We start from the raw sequence: 20,980 nt of genomic DNA, 5'->3' as shown, positions 1-20,980 counted from the left end.
TTACCCCACTTGCTTTACAGCATAAGGGAACAGAAGGGAAGACTGTGTATGTAACATGTACAGGTCAATTATTTGAAGAATAATGCATGGAAGTATTAGAATGAGCACAGGGGACATGGAAGTAATAGAATGAGTGCAGAGGAGCAGGGCCATGAGGATGATCAAGGGGCTGGAGCAGCTCTCCTATGAAGACCGGCTGAGGGAGTTGGGGTTGTCCAGCCTGGAGAAGAGAAGGCTCCAGGGAGACCTCACAGCGGCCTGAAAGTACCTAAAGGGGGCTAGAGGAAAGCTGGGAGGGACTCTTTGTCAGGGGGTGTAGGGATAGCACAAGGGGGAATGGCATTAAACTAAAAGCAAGTAGGCTTAAATTAGATAAAAGGAGGAAAATTTTGACTCAGAGGGTGGTGAGGCCCTGGCACAGGCTGCCCAGAGAAGCTGTGGATGCCCCATCCCTGGAGGTGCTCAAGGCCAGGCTGGATGGGGCTTTGGGCAGCCTGGGCTGGTGGGAGGTGTCCCTGCCCATGGCAGGGGGTTGGCACTTGAGCTTTCATCAAGAAGCCCAGAACTGAGTAGGCAGCAATATTTAGTAAGAACAACATTTAAAATTATACGGAAAAGGTTTTCTGTGGTTTTGGTCTGTTTTAATGAATACAGTATGAGTCGGTCATGTGCAAAAGCCAGAGAAACCAGTCTAATTCTTATCTGTAATCAAACTGCATGTAGCAAAAAAGGGGTTTTCACAGTAAACAGCTAATTATTATACTCTCTTTACGTTACATTATTTGTGTTAGTGGAAGAGCAGCATGTTGGTCCCACGGCTTTCTGCATGACACAAGCACACACAGCACACTCGGCACATCAACCTCAGAGCAGACACATGAAGAGATGCAAGAGAACAATCAAAGAACAAGATAAGGTAAAACGCTGAGGATTAAACAGCATTAGGAACGGAAGAGGCTATAGAAAAACAGCCCACAGATTTTGATAATACTGAAAGACAAAAAAAAATGTTCTCCAAACTGACTTCATTTGTCTATTTATGCTGCAGCCATAGATCATTTATTGAAGCCGTAACTCAAACACTACACTGCACAGCTCAAACATCGCCCCGCAAAACAATAACATTCTGATAAAAAATTGGATTTATGATACACAGCATCTCAATACCACCACTTCACTGAAATTACCTTCATCTTGTAAATATTAATTTGAATTTTAAACACCCAAATAATTCCACAATCTGACAGCTCTGGATACACAACACCACAAAATGCCAAAGTAGCCCAAAAAAAGGATTGCTTTTAGGCTTAGCAACGTTGACATTTAGTCCTGTTACTCCATAGTATAATGCTTTCTCTTTCGTGCCTTGCAGTCTTGCAGAGAAATGCTGCAAACTATCAGCAAAACAGCTGGGAATTTTAACTCCTCTTACACCCTATAAATGCAAGTAAAATTTCAGTCAATTACACCTAATCTTCTTAGCCTATGAAATGATTAACAGTTATGCAACTAATGATGCCTAATTTTAGTCCCCAGGTTTCTATTTTTGGTGAAGATCTGGAAGAATGGCACACAGCTAAGAAACATTTTGTATCTGTTCTTTTAGGAAGAAACTACCAAAAATAAGTTAAGATTCAACAAATACCCTATTCTTCTCTAAGCAGAGAACCAGGCACGTTGCAAATAGCCCTAGCTAGTAGCAGCTCCAATTTTGATTACAGCAACGAAGACCTAATTAAACAGCAGAAGTCAGCATTTTTATTTATTTTTTTTTTTTTTACATAAAGACCAGAACAAAAATTAATTGCAACTTAATTTCACTCTGACAGACAGAACTGCGAATATGAAAGTCTCAATATTATTTTATTTTGAAAGTAGAGGAGCTGCAGGAAAAGAACGGAGGGCTACTTTGTTCCAAATACAAAGTAAATAGATTTTTCTGCTGAAGCAATAGAACAAGAAAATGTTTAATAGTAGCTATTTTTCCAGACACTTATTACCTTTATATCTCAGGACAATGCATTAAAATCATTTTAACCCTTTTCAAAGCACCCTTTCTCACGCATGCTATTTAACCCAGTAGCCTCAGAGAAAATCCCAAACACTCACAGAAAAACAAGGACCTTTTACTACCACAACTAAGATCATTCACAGTGGCACAAACCTTATTTCAGACAGAGGCTTAACTTCCAGGAAAACTGAAAAAATTGCTTTAAAATTCAGCTATGCTAAGATGCTTTACTGGTCCTCATTTACTTAGTTTTGATTGGTATATTGCATAAACTTTCAACATGAAAGCAAAAAAAAAAAACCTATTCCATTGATTTTCCTGTGATTAAGTGTTTAGTGATTTAATTTAAACTCATCTTTAGCTTCATTATTTGTTACATACAACAGCAAAACAAAATCCATTCCAAGCTGCAGAGTGTTTAGTTGTATGCACAATTCCCTTATTTACACAAATATCAGATTTTCTGACAACTATCATTACAGCAGGACCTGGGAAAAAAGAAATATCTGACCATGTCAAAGTAACACAGGGAAGAGATCTACAAAATAACACCAGCCAAATTCTCCCCAATTATGTTAACAGGTTTTTCCCAGTTCTATACAACAGCTTATTCACAATTCCTTCATTAGTTTTCAGGTTAAAAGATCTAAAAATAAAGCTACAGAACAGTGACAGTTTTATTGCACAGCTGTCAAAGATGAAGAACAAGGAGTTTAAGCACAAAGTAGTTTCTGGGCTACATTTTCTTTAAAAGACTGGTAAGAGCTGTAATCAACATCCAGAGTGAGAAACCTTCCATGGCCCAGTGCTATGGAGCCCCGGCAGAACCCAAGCAAGGGTCTTCGAAGAACAGTGGCAGATTTATTGACCAAAACCTAGGACTAGGTTGTTAAGAGTCCCCAGAGGAGGGTAAAAAAAAATAAAATAAAAGGAAAAGCTTCAAAGCAGTTTATCATTTAAGAAGCCACCAGAACAAAACCTGAGGTTTGAGTTTTACAGGTAAAATCACTTAATCTGTGGCACGTGCACTACTACTGCATACACAGATTACAACTGATAACCACAACAACCTGAAGTTTACAGGAAAAAGATCCCTTTGACATTTTTCCTGAGCAGTAATCAATTTAATTTCGCTTCATGGCTCCTTTCACTTGGTTTTCTTCTAAGATCTCACATTGTCAGTAGGAAAAAACCCAACACATAAAACTCATATAAAGCCCTTCAGAAAAGCATGGATATATATTCTCTCACTGTTGGCATGACTCCAGCTTGCTTCCTAAGATCCAGTAGCTAGTTTCCATTCCTAGGGTGGACTGTGAGCCCTTTTAACACTTCTGCAATCTCAACTCTAAGGAGAATTCTTCCCTCTGAACCATCCTAAAACTACATTTTCTGTGATTGTCTCAGGTCCCTAAAACAGTGAGAGCACTGCCTAAGTTTCATGATTTTGATCCCAGAAATTAAATAGAGATAACCTCACACAAGACTAAGGTGTTTTTTTTGTGTTTTTTTTTTTTCCTACTGATCAATTGCAAGGTCCTGCATCTGGGCTAGGGCAACCCCAAGCACAAATACAGGCCAGGAGGAAAATGGATTGAGAGCAGCCCTGAGGGAAAAGGACCTGGGGGTGCTGGCTGGTGAGAAGTTCAACATGAGTGAACCTCATCCTGGGCTGCACCAAAAGCAGCGAGGCCAGCAGGGTGAGGGAGGGGATTCTGGGATTCTTCCCCCCTGCTCTGCTCTCCTGAGACCCCACCTGGAGCCCTGCGTTCAGCTCTGGGGCCCCAAGCACAAGGACAAGGAGATGTTGGAGCAAGTCCCAGAGGAGGGCCACAAGGCTGGAGCACCTCTCCTGTGAAGACAGGCTGAGGGAGTTGGGGTTGTTCAGCCCAGAGAAGGCTCCGGGGAGACCTTACAGCAGCCTTCCAGGGACTCTGTCAGGAGGTATAGTGATGGCACAAGGGGGAATGGCTTTAAAATAATTACTCATTCAACAAATGAGTAATTGGCTACAGACTACTCATTCTAATTTCATAAAGTGCTAAAATATTGTCCCAAATCACCTGGGGGAGGGTCACACGTGGGGGAAGAAAAATGACAGAAACAAAATGCTAGGGCCAGGCTGCCAGGAGCTCTGAAGCTCCAAGCAGAACTCGCAGCCTCTGGAGAGTCCCGTGCTCACATCACTCATTCAGCTGTACTGATTCCAAGCACTGGGGTGCAATACCAACTACTGTAATTTCTAATTAATAGAAAAAATTTTATACATCCACAAATATATATGTGCACACAGACTTCTGTTCAGCAGTAGACAACATTTTGTCCTGGTCCTGATCTCAATGAAACATCAGTAAACAAAGGAAGCCTGCAGGCTGTTACATAAACCAATTAAGAAGAATAGAAATAATCTCCTCTGACAATTCAGTTCCCTTTCTGCATACTTTGCTCGCTCAATGTAAGTGGAAGAGACAACCAAAAATTGTTTAACACATGGCAGACAAAAATGCAAGCATCCAATATTCCACCACCACCAAAAGATCAAGCTGCTGAATAGTTATACCCTTAAAGAATTCCAGAACCAGGATGGAAACAAAAACCTGAGGTCTCTTTTTTCCTCTACAGAAAGTGGATGAGCCCTTATTTTAGCTGAAATGAGATGAATAGGAGATCACAAATATTGCTTGTGTCCTTCTTTTACACTTACCTTCCAAATTATACCCCCAATCACAGTAAAAATACCACTTAACGGTCCTGTTGCTATCACCAACACTTCACATGTTCTGCCTTTCCCTGACAAATCCTGCAGCAGATCCTTCTTTCACTGATTCTAACAGATGTTGAGTCAGGCCTCCATCACCCACTGCATGACACCTCATCCCAGAGTCTGCAATTCCTGAAAAGTTGTTCCTCCTGCCAGCCAAACGGGCCCTCAGTTCTCTGCAGCTTGAGCTCTGCCCCCTCTCCAGCTGTACACACACAGCCGTGCTGCACACAGCTTCTAACACCGAGATTTCAGGTAGTTTAATACCAACGTGTGGAAAAAAAGCTCAAGAACTCTGACTGTACCTTACCAGATCTTATGAAACCTAATAAGGGCAGATTCAAAGTAACTAGAGCCGTTTTAAGATAACTACTCTGAAAACTGAAAATCCCATTACGTTTTAGGGAGTAAGAAAAGAGCTACTTACTGGTTTCGGCATTTTGCTGGTTTTCTTTAGTCTCTTGTCCAGTGAAGTCTTCTACAATCTCTTTGTCCCCTTCTGTCAAAAACAAATGCAAAAGACTCGTTTTTAAATTAATCATAACAGAGTTCACGCACATCACAGCAAATAGTACAAATTCCAACACAGATAAACAAGAGCTCTACATGTGCAAAATGCACTTTTCAGTAGATAACATCCATTAAAAAAAAAAACAAGTTACCCACTACCAGAATCTACAGGTGTCTAAAAAGTGACCTCCTTCCCAGTTTTTACAGAATACTAACCCACTAACATTAGGGAAAAAAAAAGATCCCCAAAAACGTTCTTTTAAAAACTTTGATATTAGACATCTTCCAGTACTGAAAACTTATACATTATTTGAGAAGCAAAAATTTGAACAAGGAACTCCAAAGCTTCAATTTAGTCTGTCAATGCTAGCCAAATTTGAAGCTTCATGCAAACAAAGAAAAAACTAACGTTATTTTTTAAGCATCAGACTGTATTTCGTGTCCATAAAAGCATCCATTTGTCTCAGGGAACAAGTCATGAACTCAATTTTCCCTAATGAAGAGGAATACCAGTTGTCAGACCATTACAGTAAAGAAGGAGAAAAATCTGTACTGCTTATTTTTTATTTTTCAGCAGAAAGGCTCTAAGTTACATCTGTGTGGTACTGAAATTAATTACTATCATCTTCTGCAAGTTCAAAACAGTCTTTATGCCTCAAAAAAAAGAAAGCTTGTAATTTCCTTGGTAGGTTGCATCCTGCCTTGACTCAACTCATGTCAACTCAGAAAGCAGAAGGAACCAGTCACCTTCGTGCATGCTTTTAAAGTAACGGCATCTATGAATCAGTCCTGCAGCGTACCAAAAGTGGCACTGCCTCCAAAATAATATAACTAATTACTCCGAGTAGTATTTGTCTTGGTGTGAACGTAATCTGAGATTTCAGTATTATAATTCCATGACTACATCAGACAGATAAAATTTTCAGAAGTGCTTGAGGAAAAAAGTATAGGGACAAAATCAAAACGTTTAAACCAATTTATTTATCAAAAGCAAACTTCTGTATCAATTTTTTAATTCATCAAAAAAAAGTGTCACATATCGTTACATATATTTAGAAAAGTTATTTTTCTTTGCTTCCTGGCAAAAAAATACAGTAAATAGATCAACAAACATTTGCACAGCAAGCTAAGGTACACTTGCTTTTTTCTTCTACTCTGTAGAGATTGTTTGAAAAGAGGGACTGGAAAAAAGAGATAAAGGTTGAAAATAACTTAAGAAATATCAATATTGTTGGCTGGTAAAGAAAAATGAATGACTTAACATTACAGAAAGAGATCCTATGTCATACTGGATATGGAACAAATTTTGTTTAATCACAAATCAGCCTGAAATTAAAACAGTATCTTTAAGGTATATTCATTATGGCACAATTAATGTAGAACAACAATAAAGGTATAATACAATACATCATAGTTTGTCCAGCATAATTACCAATACATTCCAGTAGGATTTTTTTTAAAACTTGCTTTAGGTATGAATTTTGAATTTTTTACTTCGGTTTTGAATTTCTGAAGATATTCTGAAGCATTAGACAGTATCAGTAAGTCTGTTTTACCATTTGAATATATAGTCTGATAGAATTTGTAAAATATGAACTCACTTTTCCATAATCCCCTTTTTAAAAAAAAAATATTTCTACCCAAAAAATTTTCGAGGGAAAAAGAGATGAAACAAACGATGTTTCTACCAGGTTTCCTGGGACCTTACAACACTGCCCTTTGATACAATTCCATGGCACGTGTTCAGTTCACAGAGGACATTGCTGCCTCCCCTCCTTCCTTTCTCTAGCTCAGAGAAACCCAGGAGCACTAAAAAGCAGAACAGGCTTGGCTCTGACTCCTGCTACCTGTACGCAGGGCCCCGAGCTGCAGCAATCCCTGTGCCCACCTGGTTGCCAACAGAGGCTCATTGCCCATACTGCTGAAGGCAGGCAGAAGCCCTGGAGTTAAGCTCAGATAACAAACAACATAAAAGCTAAACCAGATTCCCATCCACCATTTTAGAAGCGTGCCAACTCAGCAGTGCTACAAGGAGTGGGAAGCAGCACAACTGCTTTTATGTGCCTGTAGTAACATTTGCATTGACAAGAGGAGGCACAGGGAGACGAGTGACACCGCCTCAGAGCAGCCACCGGGAAACAAACGGGAGCAGATGGCTCAGGGCTGAGTCCGGGGCAACCAACTGGCTCCTGGCTCAGGGCTTCCCAAAAGGCAGCGTGTCGAGCTTTCTGAAGTGGCTGCACCAATCCCTCCGATGGTCTGCCCTTGCCAGTTCTCCCACAAATGTGTCCTGATTTAGTGGGATTGGTTTTACCAAAACGTTTTGTTAAACTCCTATCAACCAACCCTAATTTATGATTTGAAAACATGCTCTTAAAAAAAAAAAATACCTTCGGGTTTTAATCAGAAACATCACTACAAAAAACGATCCTGTAAAATAACAAGTCATCAAATCCCAATTAGGAGACAAATAATTTAACTGAATTTACAGAATTAACACATAGCTCATGTGCAATGAATCAAAGTTATCAGCTAAAATAAGAATCATCTTGTCCAAAACCCAACCCAGATGAACTGTGCCCCTGACAGCCCCACAGATCTCAGGGGCCTGGGAAGTGACCACAATAAGTAAACAGAAAAAAAATATGGAAAACAAATAATATAAACGATATTTTTCACTGGATGTGCTGCAGTAACTTAAGAATCTGTCATTTCATTTATTTAAAAGGAAAATATTTCCTTAATTTACTCAACTAGGCTGAAGGTCGCTTCTATTTCAGATGATGAAAACCATGTGGTATATTACAAGAAAAAACACACTAAATGTTACACCAATGTTAGTTTAAAAGTTACATTTGTAAGATGGAAATAATCTGCGCATAAAGAAAAAACAGCCGGTGTCTATGTGCTTTCACACTCGAGCTGTTAGCAATTCCAGCACAGTTATGCTCGCACAAAAGCACTGCAACCAAGCGTGATCGCTACGGAAAAATCAAGAGCTTCGCAGATCTTAGGACTGTGCAAGAACTGAAATCAAAAAGTAAATAAAAAAATAACACCATCTTTCCTGAGCACTGGCAACAGCTAACATTGAAACACAGCAAACGTGGAAACATTTGTCCAAAAGAAACCAAAACCTCACTGCCAGGGGAAACAGCGTGCGCCTGCGCTGCTGCTGCTGGAAGGGGAGCTCACTTCTGCCACTCTCGTGTCCAGCAGCTTTACACTCGGTTCAGTTTTACTCAGCTTTTAGCTCTGACACAGTCCATTACTTATAGCTTTATCTTAACGCCCACGTCAACTGATGCTGCGAAGAGAAGAGCACATCCAAGGGGATGGGGAACAATTTCCTGTATTGCTCCCGTGGTCTGAGGCCTGCCTGTGACCTCCTGCACGCCGCGGCGAGTCCCAAAGGTGCCTCCTGTGAGCCAGGAGGATTAGCAGGTCGTGACTCCGCAGAGTTCCTGCTGCTACAGCGCTCCGCTCCTCGAGACCTTCGTGGAGGATGCTAGGAAGCTGGACCAAACCGCCAAAATATCAGCTGGCTCCACATCCCAAACCAAACCAAAAAGATCCGCCCAGAAGTACAAAAATTCTCTTAAAGCGAAGGATTGCAATTCCAACTCCTTCCACTCCAAGGCAGCTAGATTTTTAAATCATCATCATCATCCATGTTTCCAGTTATGCCACAAAAGGCAACAAATAAAGCAATTGTTGGAAGGCAACAAAGGAAGCTTTATGCAGAAAATGATGGTGCACAAAGCGCTCGATGCCAAAATTCTGTCATGTAATTTATGCAGCAGCTGTTTTCAAAAGAAACATTCATGCACACAGCCCTGGGGCTGAGGTCAGGTGAGGAAGGCGACTCGAGCAGGGCACCCGGATGGCAGAACCCAACCCTCAAAGGCAGCAGGGTCCCTGTCCAGCTTAGGACCTGCCCCCAGAAGCAGCCTCTTAGCAGCGTGCTTCCCCAGCTCTGTGAAGAGGCTCACCCTCGGCTTTTCTGCACACAGATGGCAGGGACCCCACAGCTTTAGCCACAGCAGTGCCACCCTCTAACTTGCTTATTTAGAGGAATCACCAAATGGTTTGGGTCTGAAAGGACCTTAAAGACCATCTAACTCCAGTCCCCCTGCCATGGGCAGGGACACCTCCCACCAGCCCAGGTTGCCCAAAGCCCCATCCAGCCTGGCCTTGAGCACCTCCAGGGATGGGGCATCCACAGCTTCTCTGGGCAGCCTGTGCCAGGGCCTCACCACCCTCTGAGGGAAGAATTTCTTCCTAACATCTAGTCTAAATCTCCCCTCTTTTAAAGCCATTCCCCTTGTCCTATCACTACTCCCTGACAAACAGTCCCTCCCCAGCTTTCCTGTAGCCCCCTTTAGGTACTGGCAGGCCGCTGTGAGGTCTCCCTGGAGCCTTCTCTTCTCCAGGCTGAACAACCCCAGCTCCCTCAGCCTGTTCTCATAGGAGAGGTGCTCCAGCCCTCTGGTCATACTCATGGCCCTCCTCTGGACTCCAACAGGTCCCTGTCCTTGTGCCCAGAGCTGAACGCAGGGCTCCAGGTGGGGTCTCACGAGAGCAGAGCAGAGGGGGACAATCCCCTCCCTCACCCTGTTGGCCTCGCTGCTTTTGATGCAGCCCAGGGTATGGTTGGCTCTCTGGGCTGCATCCAAAGAAGGAACTTCTTAAAACTAAACACACTTTTTCTTTTCAGTCTTGTATCATTCCAATTTTTGAGGTGCCTAATAGCTTCAGAGGCAGCAGCAGGAAACGTACAGGCCACTGTACCTGACTGACTGGTCTCAGCTTTCTCCCAGAACATTTCACTCCAAAGCTGCCTGCGAGTACCTGCAGGGCAATCATCTTTTCCACTAAGCCTAACAGCTCCCTAATGACACGCTTGCAGAAGTCCAATAAAGAAGTTAATTCACCACAGGCTCTGCCTCCGCATACATCTTTTTCAGACAGCCGAGGAGTTGCGGTCTGTGCGATTGTCTCGGAGGTAGGCAAACCTGCAAGCTATCTCACAAAAAAGGGGAGAAAAAGCTGAGTTCTGTAACAATAAAATAGAGACGTGACCATTGCTGGGTATGACAGTTCTCCATACCACCATTTTGAGTACTGTACCTACACCTTCCTAAGAACACCATTTCCTCCCAGTTCTTCCCCCCAAGATACTAAAGACGAGCTTCCTGGGTCTCTGATAGATAATTCCCATGCAGCCAGTACAATTTTTATGCCTTAAATGTATTTATAGCTACATATATTTTGAAGAGGCAGGAGTTTCTTCCAAACGGGAGATGCTGGTAACTTCAAAAGCACAAATGGGAACTTGGCAGCACCGCAGTCAAATAGAAAGGAACACAGCCCAGCCAAGGAGTATTTATGCAATGCTTGCAGTTTTACCAGTCCGTGACAGATGTGGTGTATAACTTACATACTAATCTGAATATAAACTCCCATCTTCACATTTTAAAGTGCTCACAACTGGGGCAGACGAAATAACTGTAAGATTTTGAAGAGTTCTACAATGACAACGTCCACTCTTCCCACACACTTCTGATAAATGAGTAAAAATGGAAATTGCAAAAACGTGGCCAGTACAAGTACTCTGCTGTTTCAATAAACTTCTCCATGGAAATACCACTGGTAGGTGACTGTCACAAGTGAAATCCCGGTTACAACCCATTCCAGGAGCAGGTATTGTGTTTTCTGAATAAAGCAGGTAAGGCTCTTAGCAGCAGTTCCACAAAATAAAACTGCTAACATGAACTTGCCATTCGCATCAGACTCCACGTGAGCTGGCTCGAGTTCTTGAGTCCAACTGTTCTCAAGGTGTTCACTCCCTGGTTGGGCCACTGCACTATTTGTTTCTCCTTGTATTACACGACTTGAAAGACAGAATAATTAATAAAGGTCTAAAACAAAAAAAAAAATAATAATTCAAAGCACAGCTAAGGATTAGACTACCACTGAAGTTGCCCCCCAGATGCAGCCCCTCAATACTGAAGGCAAAGAGTTTGTTTACCAGGTCCCTTCAGCTCTGGAGAAAACTGGCTAAGTAAGACACCCAGCGCTGCTTTCATGTACCGGTATCTTCTGACAATCAGGTCTTTCTCCACAGGTCTGTATAAAGTTTTGGTTACATTTACAGACTTGAAAATCCTCCCTTTCCTCTACTCCCACACACTTTTAATGCAATACAAAGCGATAGGACAGCTTTGATGTATTTAACACATCCAATACAAAGAAGTAATACCTTGAACAACTTTCCTTTTAATCCCTGCCAACAAAAGTACCCCTTCTTAAAAAGCTGAGCAGCAATTTAAGATCTCTGAAGAAGAAAGGCCATATACCTAGCCTAACAATGCCACAAGTCCCTTTAGTTGCTTTATTTACCAGGAACTGCCTTCTAACATCACAACCTTCTGCATTTCTTACTCCCTAACCTCGCACCTTGTAGACGAAGCCATACTCATCCTCCAGCTTTACCAAATTTCCCGTGAAACAACTTTTTTCTGGCAGCTCTGAGTATCTTCAAGGCCTGCAACACTCTCCACTGCGATGGCAGAAGTAGGCAGTGACAAGAACCCTTCTCGTCCTCCCGACAGACACTTTCACACTGTTTCTTTCAGTCAGCAGTCAATGAAAACTCTCTGGACAGCTCCTGACATGTCACACCATGTCCTTTTCCGTGCGTTTTTTAAAGTTGTTTACTGTACTTTTGCTCCCTCACCTCCTGAGCTGATGGAAGAGCTGTGTCACTCAGCGCAAAGCTTGGAAACACGCCACTGCCATTTGCCAGGAGGGCTCTTATCTGGGAACACTGCATTGACTTACAGTTTATTTTTCTCACAGCCCCTCTTACGCTGAATCAATGGATCTATGTAGACAAGCCCTACAATCCCATACAGAGTCACTACTTTCCTCTTTATCGATCGCAAACCCACCTCGTGGCAATTGCCGTAAGGTTTCTGCGTGCCAGCTCCACGCCTGCCCTCGCCACGCAGAGCCCAGCAGCGCCGTGCCAAGGTGCTGTGTGCGAGCTTGAGGCGATCGTGGCATTTCTGTGGGCACCTGAGCAGGGTTAGTGCCGTGCAGGCTGGCGATGAACCCTCACAACGCCGCTGTGGCTTACGAGGCAACAAGCGAATGGGAACTGGCTGGGTAAGGTGCAGGGACACCTCTGAGCCCTGGCCCGAACCAGTCACAGAGACACAATGGGTTTAAATGCAGAAATGTAGCTACTAAAACTAAAAAAGGAATTATTTTAAAAGCCTGGGGAGAAGAATGCGAAATAATTTGCTGGGATGCCCGACAGCTTCGTACACCCCACGACCAGTCGCGTTGGCAGGGCGTCCAGAGAGAGAGAGACCTCCCCGCGCTCAAATTAAGGAAAAAAACGACAAAACCCAACCAAATCCCACAGAGTTGAAGCCCGAACGCCCTCGCTGCGCCGCCCTCGGGGCGCCCAGCACGAAGCCGCCCGGCAGCCGCACAAAGGCTCGCTCGGGGCCCTCCTGCACCGGCCGCGGGCCGCGCACAATAGCGAGCAACAGCTGCCCGCAGCCCCCTCCCTGCTCGTGAGGCGAGCCCTCCCCTGCCCTCCCCGCTGACGGGACATAAATAACGCAGCGGGGCCGGGGGCGAGCTCCGGGGACCCCCCGCAGCCCCCTCCCGCCGCCTGCGGGGAGCCCGGAGCCGCCTCAGCGCCGCCTCAGCGCCCCCGTCCCGCCTCGCCTCACCTGGGGCCGCGCTCCCCCGGCCGGCGGGGGGGTCTGGGGGCGAGGCGCTGCCGGCTCCGCAGGGCTCAGGGCGCTCGCTGCCCACCCCCGCAGCCCCCGCCCGCCGCTGCGGGGCCGCCCCGGTGCTGCTGGCGGCGCCGCCGGGGACGAGGCGCCGAGCGCGGCGGGCGCTGACAGCTCCGCAATATGGCGGCGGCGGCCGCCGGGCGCATCCCCCTCCTCCTCCCTGCTCCCGCCTCCCCGCCTCTGCCGGGGGGTTCGCGGCTCGGGGCGCAGCGCGCATGCGCCGCGCGGGGGGAGGCGCATGCGCGCGGCGCGCGGGCGAAGCCGCTGCCCGCAGCCGAGCCGCGCCGCTGCCCACAGTGTGCTGGCGGAGGGGCACGGGGCCGGCGGGGCGCGGTGACGAGGCGGTTCTGCGGCTCTGAGCGGGCGGCGGGGAGCCGTGTCCTGCCGCCGCGCTGAGGCGTCGGGGAGGTGCCCGCCCGCGGTCCTCGGCCGTCGGGAGGCGTGGTGCCACCCCTCGGTGTCGCGGGGGCGTGAGGAGCGTCCTCCCGTAGAAAAAAAATAAATAAATAAAAGTAAAAATGAAATAAAAACTGTTGGCTCGCCCACCTGAAGAGGCGAAACGGGTCCCGCGTCCGTGCTGGCGCAGGGCGGTGGGACCCTCACTGCTCCATCACTCCGAGGGGGAAGGGGCCGTGCTGTGGTCACACGTGGCTTCCCCTATTCACACTTAAATTTTTTTCATACGCGAACCCTTCAAAAATCCCTCCACAAACTTCTCGTGGAAGGACGAGGAAATTCTCCCAGTAGATCCTCCCAATCCTGAGGGACGAAGCTGAGGCGGTCCCAGCCTCCCCCTCCCTTACCCCCCACACACCATGGACTTGCATTTTATTTTATTTTATTTGCAAGGGACTGGAGGTGCGCCCTGAGCATTGGCAGTGCAGCCAGGGAGGCCAAACAGCAAAAGGATCCATCCACTTGAGCTCCCAGCCCTGAGTCATGCAGCTGCTATTAATACACCTCGCCCTCTGGCTGCCTGATAAAGAAGGCAAGGTTGGGGGAAGAACTGGGAGGAATTGCCAATTAATGTCCCTTCAGAAAGAATAATTAGTTTTAGGATGAATCGGAGGTGGGGAAGAAGAGGAGAGAGGCTCGGGAAGCCACAAGGAGTAATACCCCCGTGAATGTGTGGGAGCCGCACTGACTAACTCTTTTTGCATTTGTTTGGGCAAAATCTAAAGAACATTCCCATAAACTAGATGACTACATAGTGCAATCTGTGATGAAATTAAATTTATATAAGACTGAGTATAATTGCTTCTTCTAGAAGCATTTAATGAATTTAATCTGTGATGATTTTATGGATTTTATTGTGTATGTCAAATAGGCATTTATTTCTCCCGCAGTCATCACCACAGAACCCAAACATCTCGGTCTATTAAAGATAGATTCAATTTCTTCCCATGGGCTAAAATTTAAATTCCAGCTTTGTTTTTGCTTTCCTGTTCCAATGAAAAAGTGACCGTGGCTAGTTCCACCTGCTCTCTGTTGTTGCTTGTCCTCAAGAACATCCTGGTTTGAAAGAGAAAATTTTGGAGCACATTAAACTTCTTAAGTGTCCTGCAGCCTCTGCAGAAGCATGGTTGGTTCCACTGATCATCGTCAGTATGCAACAAACTCTTCCCCATTCAAGTGGCCTTTTTCTGCATGTCAGAGCAAGATTCAAAGGCAATCAATAAAAGCTCTTCCATGGAAAACAAGACCTTAATATCCATTCAATGACCTAAGGGTAGGAACTTTGATTCAGACCAGAAATCGTCTATGAATCAGTGCAGTAACAGATAAAAACATCTTCACTTTAGTTGACTGAATTAGAGGCTGGCTCTTCCTCTGACAGAGTCCATCGTGGAGTGGCTCAGGTGTCGGTGTATTGCACTAGGACATGGTTCTGTGCTGATAGCAGGTGTAAAGAAAGTGCCTTTCAATGTGCGCGTTATCGTCTTAAGATATGCTTTATCTCTTATAACGGTGCACAAAGAATATTATTCCTCAAAAAAGTCAAGCTAAATAACATTCTTATCTACCTTGTCAACAGTATAATGTGGTTTTATTCTTGCCTTGCTTCCTTAACAAGGTGTAAACTCGCAGTGTGGCTGATAAAGCAGGGCAGCAAAAGGAAAAGTGTAGTTAGTGACCATACCCATTTTAGCCATGACACTGAAACTACAGAAAGAATTACAGCCAATAAAGAGAGCTTTCAGATATCCATATCAGCTTAAATTGCACAGTTATTGAAGAGGTAGGTTATAAAGATAAAGTTAATGATAAGAATACTGTAACTGTTATAAAGATAAAGCTAACGATAAGAATACTGTAACTGCATGATGTAAAAGTTTGTCTTCCAGCAGTAATGCCAACATGCGGCTCTTCATTAAAAAACAGATTTTAAACTTCCACTGCCCTATCTGAGGAATTAATCCTAGAATCAATTGTGACAGTAAAGGTTTCTGAGCCGTGACGGAGAGCATTAGTCAGTGTTAGAAGTTTCTTCTATTAAAGCTAATCGTGCAATCTGAGGGACATTTACTGGACAAGGCGGTTTGGAAAGGAGAACTGAAAAAAAAAAAAAAATCACTGAGAAATTTCCAAATTGTCTTGGCATGTTAAACGTTATGCAATACACCTTTATTTTAGCCTGTAATCCAATCAAGAGTTATGCTGTCAGCTCGGATAGAAGCGTAGTTCTGCCCATACCATGCCACTGACATGAGAAGTTATACGTGGACGCAGCCTGCAAGTCTGCAACCCAGCTGCTCTTTCTGGGCATATTTATGCATGTGACTCAATACACACATATTCGTCTATTAATATGTTTACAGAGGCAGACCTTACAGCGCCAAGAATTATTGCAGGGTAGTTTAACTGTTACTAATTGTGCGGTCTAAAACGGAATTGTTTATTCTTTTGTTAATATTTGAATAAATATAATAGGATATGCTGCCTTAATGGACATTAATCACATTTATTTTTCCAACAAGTGTTGCCTTTTTAAGTCTCTGCTAGAAAAAAAAATGGAATTGAAAGAATTTTGGAGTCATTAGATGAATCCAGTTCACAGATATTTTAAATATTTGGTGAATTTACAGTAAATGTCTGAAGTAATAGGTTTTGTGTCTGTTGTTAAATTTGTCATCTAAAATTAAATTTATCTAATTCCAAAAGTGTGTTGTTAAAATATGAAGTTTCAATAAAAATATAAAGATTCCAGTAACAACACTGAACAATCCAAGTTGCCTTTACTTGAGTGTATTCATATGGCCTGAGCTTTGATCAAGTTCAAAAGGCACAATGTGGTATGTTTCTGGGAAGGATTGCTCCTTTTCCGTTCTGAAATACTGTAGCTGTGCAGAGCACACTTAGGTGTCCTTCAACACCTCAATTCTCTGATTTTCAGCAGCTCCGCAAACATTTATTGCTGATGGCCTCAGCTCCAGGAAGATGTCGAGGAGTCCAGTTCTGGAGATTCCCCTGTACACGTGTTGTGACGAGGGAGGACAGCCTCCGTGTGCTACAAGGAAGAGGGATTCTCTCTCCTCATCAGGGACACACAGAAAACAGGATAAACCAGGACCCCAAAGCCTGATCAAAGCATCTGGGAAACAAAATTCCAGATAATCTGCTACCGAATTGCTATGCTGGCAGCTGGTTTGGTGTCAAACAGTTCTCCCTTTTGTTTTAAGAACCTAGCTGAAAAGGCTTAACCTTTAACATTCACACTGAAACCTGGCTTAACCTTTACCACTGAAAATCTGCAAGGTTGATTGCAAATGGTTTGTCCTGCAGCCCATTGAGTGCCTCCCAGTGAGACTTCAGGAAAACAGTGCTTCTCTTGAAGACTGCTCCCACCACAAGCAGCCCCATGGCTAGGGCCATGGGTCTCCCACTGCTGTGTCTGAGTAGCCCAAAAGCTTTGCTACCAAACATCTCTCACATATGATGACCTCCTCCACATTTTTCTCTAAGGTATTTAGCCTCTGATGCTGCAGCAAAGAGCAGCACTCTTGCAGTGTCAGCCCATCTCAGGGCCAAATTGTAATACCTATTCTGCTCAAGACTGAAAATAGTGAAATCACTTTTGAAGTATGTTCGTTTAAGAGTCTCAGATACAGATCTGAATTCATTTTAAGTGAATCAGTACTTGTATCTCTGTGATAACAATTTGCAAATAATCTAATTTTTTCACACAAAATACAGATTACCCAGTCGTTATTTTTCATCTATTACCTCAGCCACTATTTTTATTTTATGATACATTTTTTTTAATAATAGTTGGTAACTGCCCAAAGGGAAATTAACAAATTAAACTGCTTTGCAGCTAAGGCTGGGGCAAGCTGTCTGATTTCTTGTATTCCAGCTGGGACAAATCTGTGCGTGTCACTGCTCCTGTGTCATGTCACCCAAACGTGCCTTCGCTGATACATGAGGTTGTCATCTAGCAGCTGACACTTAGCTGCAGTTCTGCTTCTGGCCACTTAATGTTTTTATCTCATTCATAGTTGTAATTATTATGACAAGTACAAGTTGTTCCGCAGTGACAGTGTTGTTTTTTTAGTGACAGTGTTTATTTTAGCTATCATATGGCTGTGGCTAGGTCTTAGCAGTGGAAATTAAAGCCATTGATAATCCTGGAGATATTAATTTCAGCAAAATAATGTTGAGAATTTATTGTGAAATAAAAGAGGAGGTAAGGCAATAGGCAGAGTTAAAGGCACCAATCCCAACAACAACTTTTTTTTCTTGGATCTACTTCTGTGGATGAAAAAAGGGAACGTGATTACCAAGGAATTGGATGCAAGCATTTGAAAGCTTAAAAAATACACAACTGTTAAAGTAAAAGCAAATGGTTTTGATTTCCACCACCCACCGAGGCGCATGTAAGCTGTTCTGAGATACAGCCGTACAACTCAGTGAATAAACAAAATCATATTAAAATATAGAGGTTTTTACTAGGAATCAGTCACTGAAGTATTTTTAGGTCCTCCACCCTTCTGATTTTACTGCATTCACTTGCTTCCTTATTAAGAAGCAAAAAGAATCAAGGCTGTGAGAGTTACGAGTTTTCAGCCAAAATACAGTCTCGAGACTGTGTCATCTCCTTGCCCTGCCAAACTGGACATGTCAAAACCTCAGAAGGGAAGTCCACCTTTCCCCTCGGCCCTGTCCAAACAGAGTGGCTAGGACTCCTTTTCTAAAAGGGGAGTTTCCAGGAATGCTTACATATGTTTAGGAAAGAAAAGTGAAAGCTGTTCCATTTTGTGTTTTCTACATATGGGATATTACGTCAGTAGCATCACAAAAGGTGGAAAAAATGCCTGCAGAACCAAAGGAGGCACCCCATCTCCTCTTCAAGGGGATATTCCACAAAAGTCTCCCCAGCCCACTCTTACTAAGAAAACGTTCTAGTTAGAAGAAAACAGATGGCAATTTTTGCTGACGTTATTTTCATCTAAATTGTACGTAGCCCTTAATCATGAACTTCCGCTGGGAAAAAAAAAAAAAAAGCAATGGCAAAAAAAAAAAAAAAAAATCCACACCATGAATTTGATGTAAAGTAGCCAGCAAATACAATTCCTTCTTTATTTTACCACTCTGCCTCCCTTGAAATCAGTGGCTTATTTCAGAGTTAATCTGCTTGTACAGAGTAGCAAGCCAGCAGACTTCTGGGCTTCTGAAGGAATTTAAGAACAAAAAGGCTGAGCTAATACTAACAAAAGCATGAGTCATTAAAGCCAGCTACCACTCTATTGCTGAAGTGCATGTCCCTGCAGATTACTCCTTTTTTCACCTCCCTAGCACAGCAAGTGAGGCGTGTATCAAGGTTCTTCGTTTGCAGAAGCCAGATTAATCTCAGGGCTCTCTCATTAGCACACCTACAAAGATGCAATTTGGAGTCTGTAAGGTGATTTGGCCTTAAGAGGGCATGTGCTCTTGCAGCAGGTATCATGTTCCAATTTAATGTTATCAGAAGAAATCATCCTCGACTAAAGTTCAGCAAAGAGAACCATAAGGAAGGAAAGAGAAAGCTTCTCATACCTTTAAAAGCTGTTTCATTTTGCCATGTGTGAAGAAGGGCTGAAAAACTTAGCTGTATTTACTTGCTTTTAGGAGAAATACCAAAAGATACAGGCTATGGCTATCGTTAAGGAATGCTGGTAGTTGAAGAGCCAGGTGAGTTAGGATGTTACAAGGGTACCAAAGCAATGAAAGAGGATAAAATTGAAATGAGAAATGCATTTTAGACTCCTTTAATGTCTTCCTATTATAGGTCATTCATGAAGTTTAGAGGTGAAGAGAGAATGAAAGGGTGGAACATAAGGACAGATTTGGGACTTCAGATGCTGCTGAAATTAAAATTATAAAAACAAGTAAGTTGCTCCATGATCTTCCTAAACAAAGCATGCTTCTGCTTGCTCCCACTTAAACACCCAAGAGGAGGGTTACGCTGGTTGCCCTGCTGATGGCTCATCATCGGAATTTCTTCTACGTGGAGCCAGTCAAAAAAAAAAGTCAAAAAAATGCTGAAACTTTGCATGAAGGTGGAGGTTTGCTAAATTGAACGTCTGCCCCTTCTCACTTCTTTACATCATTTCCTATCACATAAGTAAAGTTGAGCATTTTTTTCCTCATTGCTGCAGCTGGGCCCTGCAGACCTTGTTTCTGTGGTCAGTCTATGACAGACAGGAGGAAGTCCATCTATGCTGAGGTACAGGGAGCACAATGGCAAATGAAGTTTACACAAGGTAGAGATGGTAAAAATGACTTAATCTTGCATGTTATGTGGTAACAATTTTGTTTCCAGAAAAAAGGCTCTAGGTCATCCTGCTTGAGCAGGGCACAGTAGAAGATGACCTCCAGAGATCCCTTCCAACCTCAATCATTCCGTGATTCTGCAAAAAAAAAAACCACAGCTATCAATTTAAGCAGTACAATATGTGCCTATAATCAACAAAATGTTCAACTGATAGATGTACGAATATCCAACCTGAGATGAAATATTGCATGCAGATCTGATCAGTGGTGGTGGCTTAACCTAGGCGAGCTGCCCCCACTCCTCCTCCTTGACAGAACAGGAGCCTAAAAGACTACAGAATTAAGAAGACATTTGGAGATGGTGAAAGGTCATGAAAAAAAAAAAAAAAAAAAGGCAAAAAGGCATCTGATTGAATTAGAACTTTTTGCCTAAGAAATGTAATAAATGAGATTCAAACATGTAAGCCTGAGGCTTAGGAGGGAAAACAAACAAACAAACAAACAAAAAATAGCACTGTATAGTAGTGGAAAGCCAAGAGGGGTTGAGTGCTCTGCTGTCATCTTTTGCATAGAAAAGGAGCTGAACAGCAATGGGCAGGCTTGAAACCTTCTATTTGTAGTTTGTGCTTTGTTCTATTCCTGTCAAGTCAGCCACCAAGAAAAAAATGTTATAAAGTTGAAAAAGTGATGTAATTGCAGTAACATGTGAAAAGCCTGGGCAAACTCATTAGGCATAAATGTGCTCAGGGTTAGCAGTCACCCTGTTCTAAAACCACACTTTCAGCCTGTGGATGCAGAAAGTCCTCAAAAAGGAACAGAAAGCTCTGAGAAAAAATCTTCCTTGGGCAACAAAGATTGTTTGTCTTCATACATGATCTCCTGTGGAAAAGCACACGATCACTGATGAGTGACTAACAAAAAGGAATAGCTGGTAGGATGAAAGGGCAGCAGGTGACGGGGAGCAACTAACTGAAATGGCACGGTGACATTTCGACATACAGCAGCCTAAACTGAGGTAGGTGGTAAATCCACAGGACTTGACACAAAGTACCAGCAAATAAAGTATTACCTAAGGGGGTAAATAGCTGCCACCTGCCCTAAGAAACCAGAGCACATCTCTAAATTACTACTGTG

General features: G+C 43.4%; 1 protein-coding gene across 1 annotated transcript in view; it reads right to left on the bottom strand.

Moving 5' to 3' along the window:
• RDX (radixin) overlaps positions 1-13,272 on the bottom strand; it is a 39,734-nt gene extending 26,462 nt beyond the window's left edge. The window contains exons 1-2 of the mRNA XM_038175571.2: positions 13,031-13,272; positions 5,200-5,271 (exon numbers count right to left, since the gene is read on the bottom strand). Coding sequence (XP_038031499.1) covers positions 5,200-5,211 — 12 coding nt within the window. The 5' untranslated portion in view covers positions 5,212-5,271; positions 13,031-13,272. The remainder of the gene's footprint in view (positions 1-5,199; positions 5,272-13,030) is intronic.
• Between the last annotated feature and the right edge of the window lie 7,708 nt (positions 13,273-20,980).

The sequence above is a fragment of the Anas platyrhynchos genome, chromosome 1 (genome assembly GCF_047663525.1).
Source record: "Anas platyrhynchos isolate ZD024472 breed Pekin duck chromosome 1, IASCAAS_PekinDuck_T2T, whole genome shotgun sequence".
NCBI classification, from domain to species: domain Eukaryota; kingdom Metazoa; phylum Chordata; class Aves; order Anseriformes; family Anatidae; genus Anas; species Anas platyrhynchos.
This window is presented reverse-complemented; position numbering and strand designations above follow the sequence as displayed.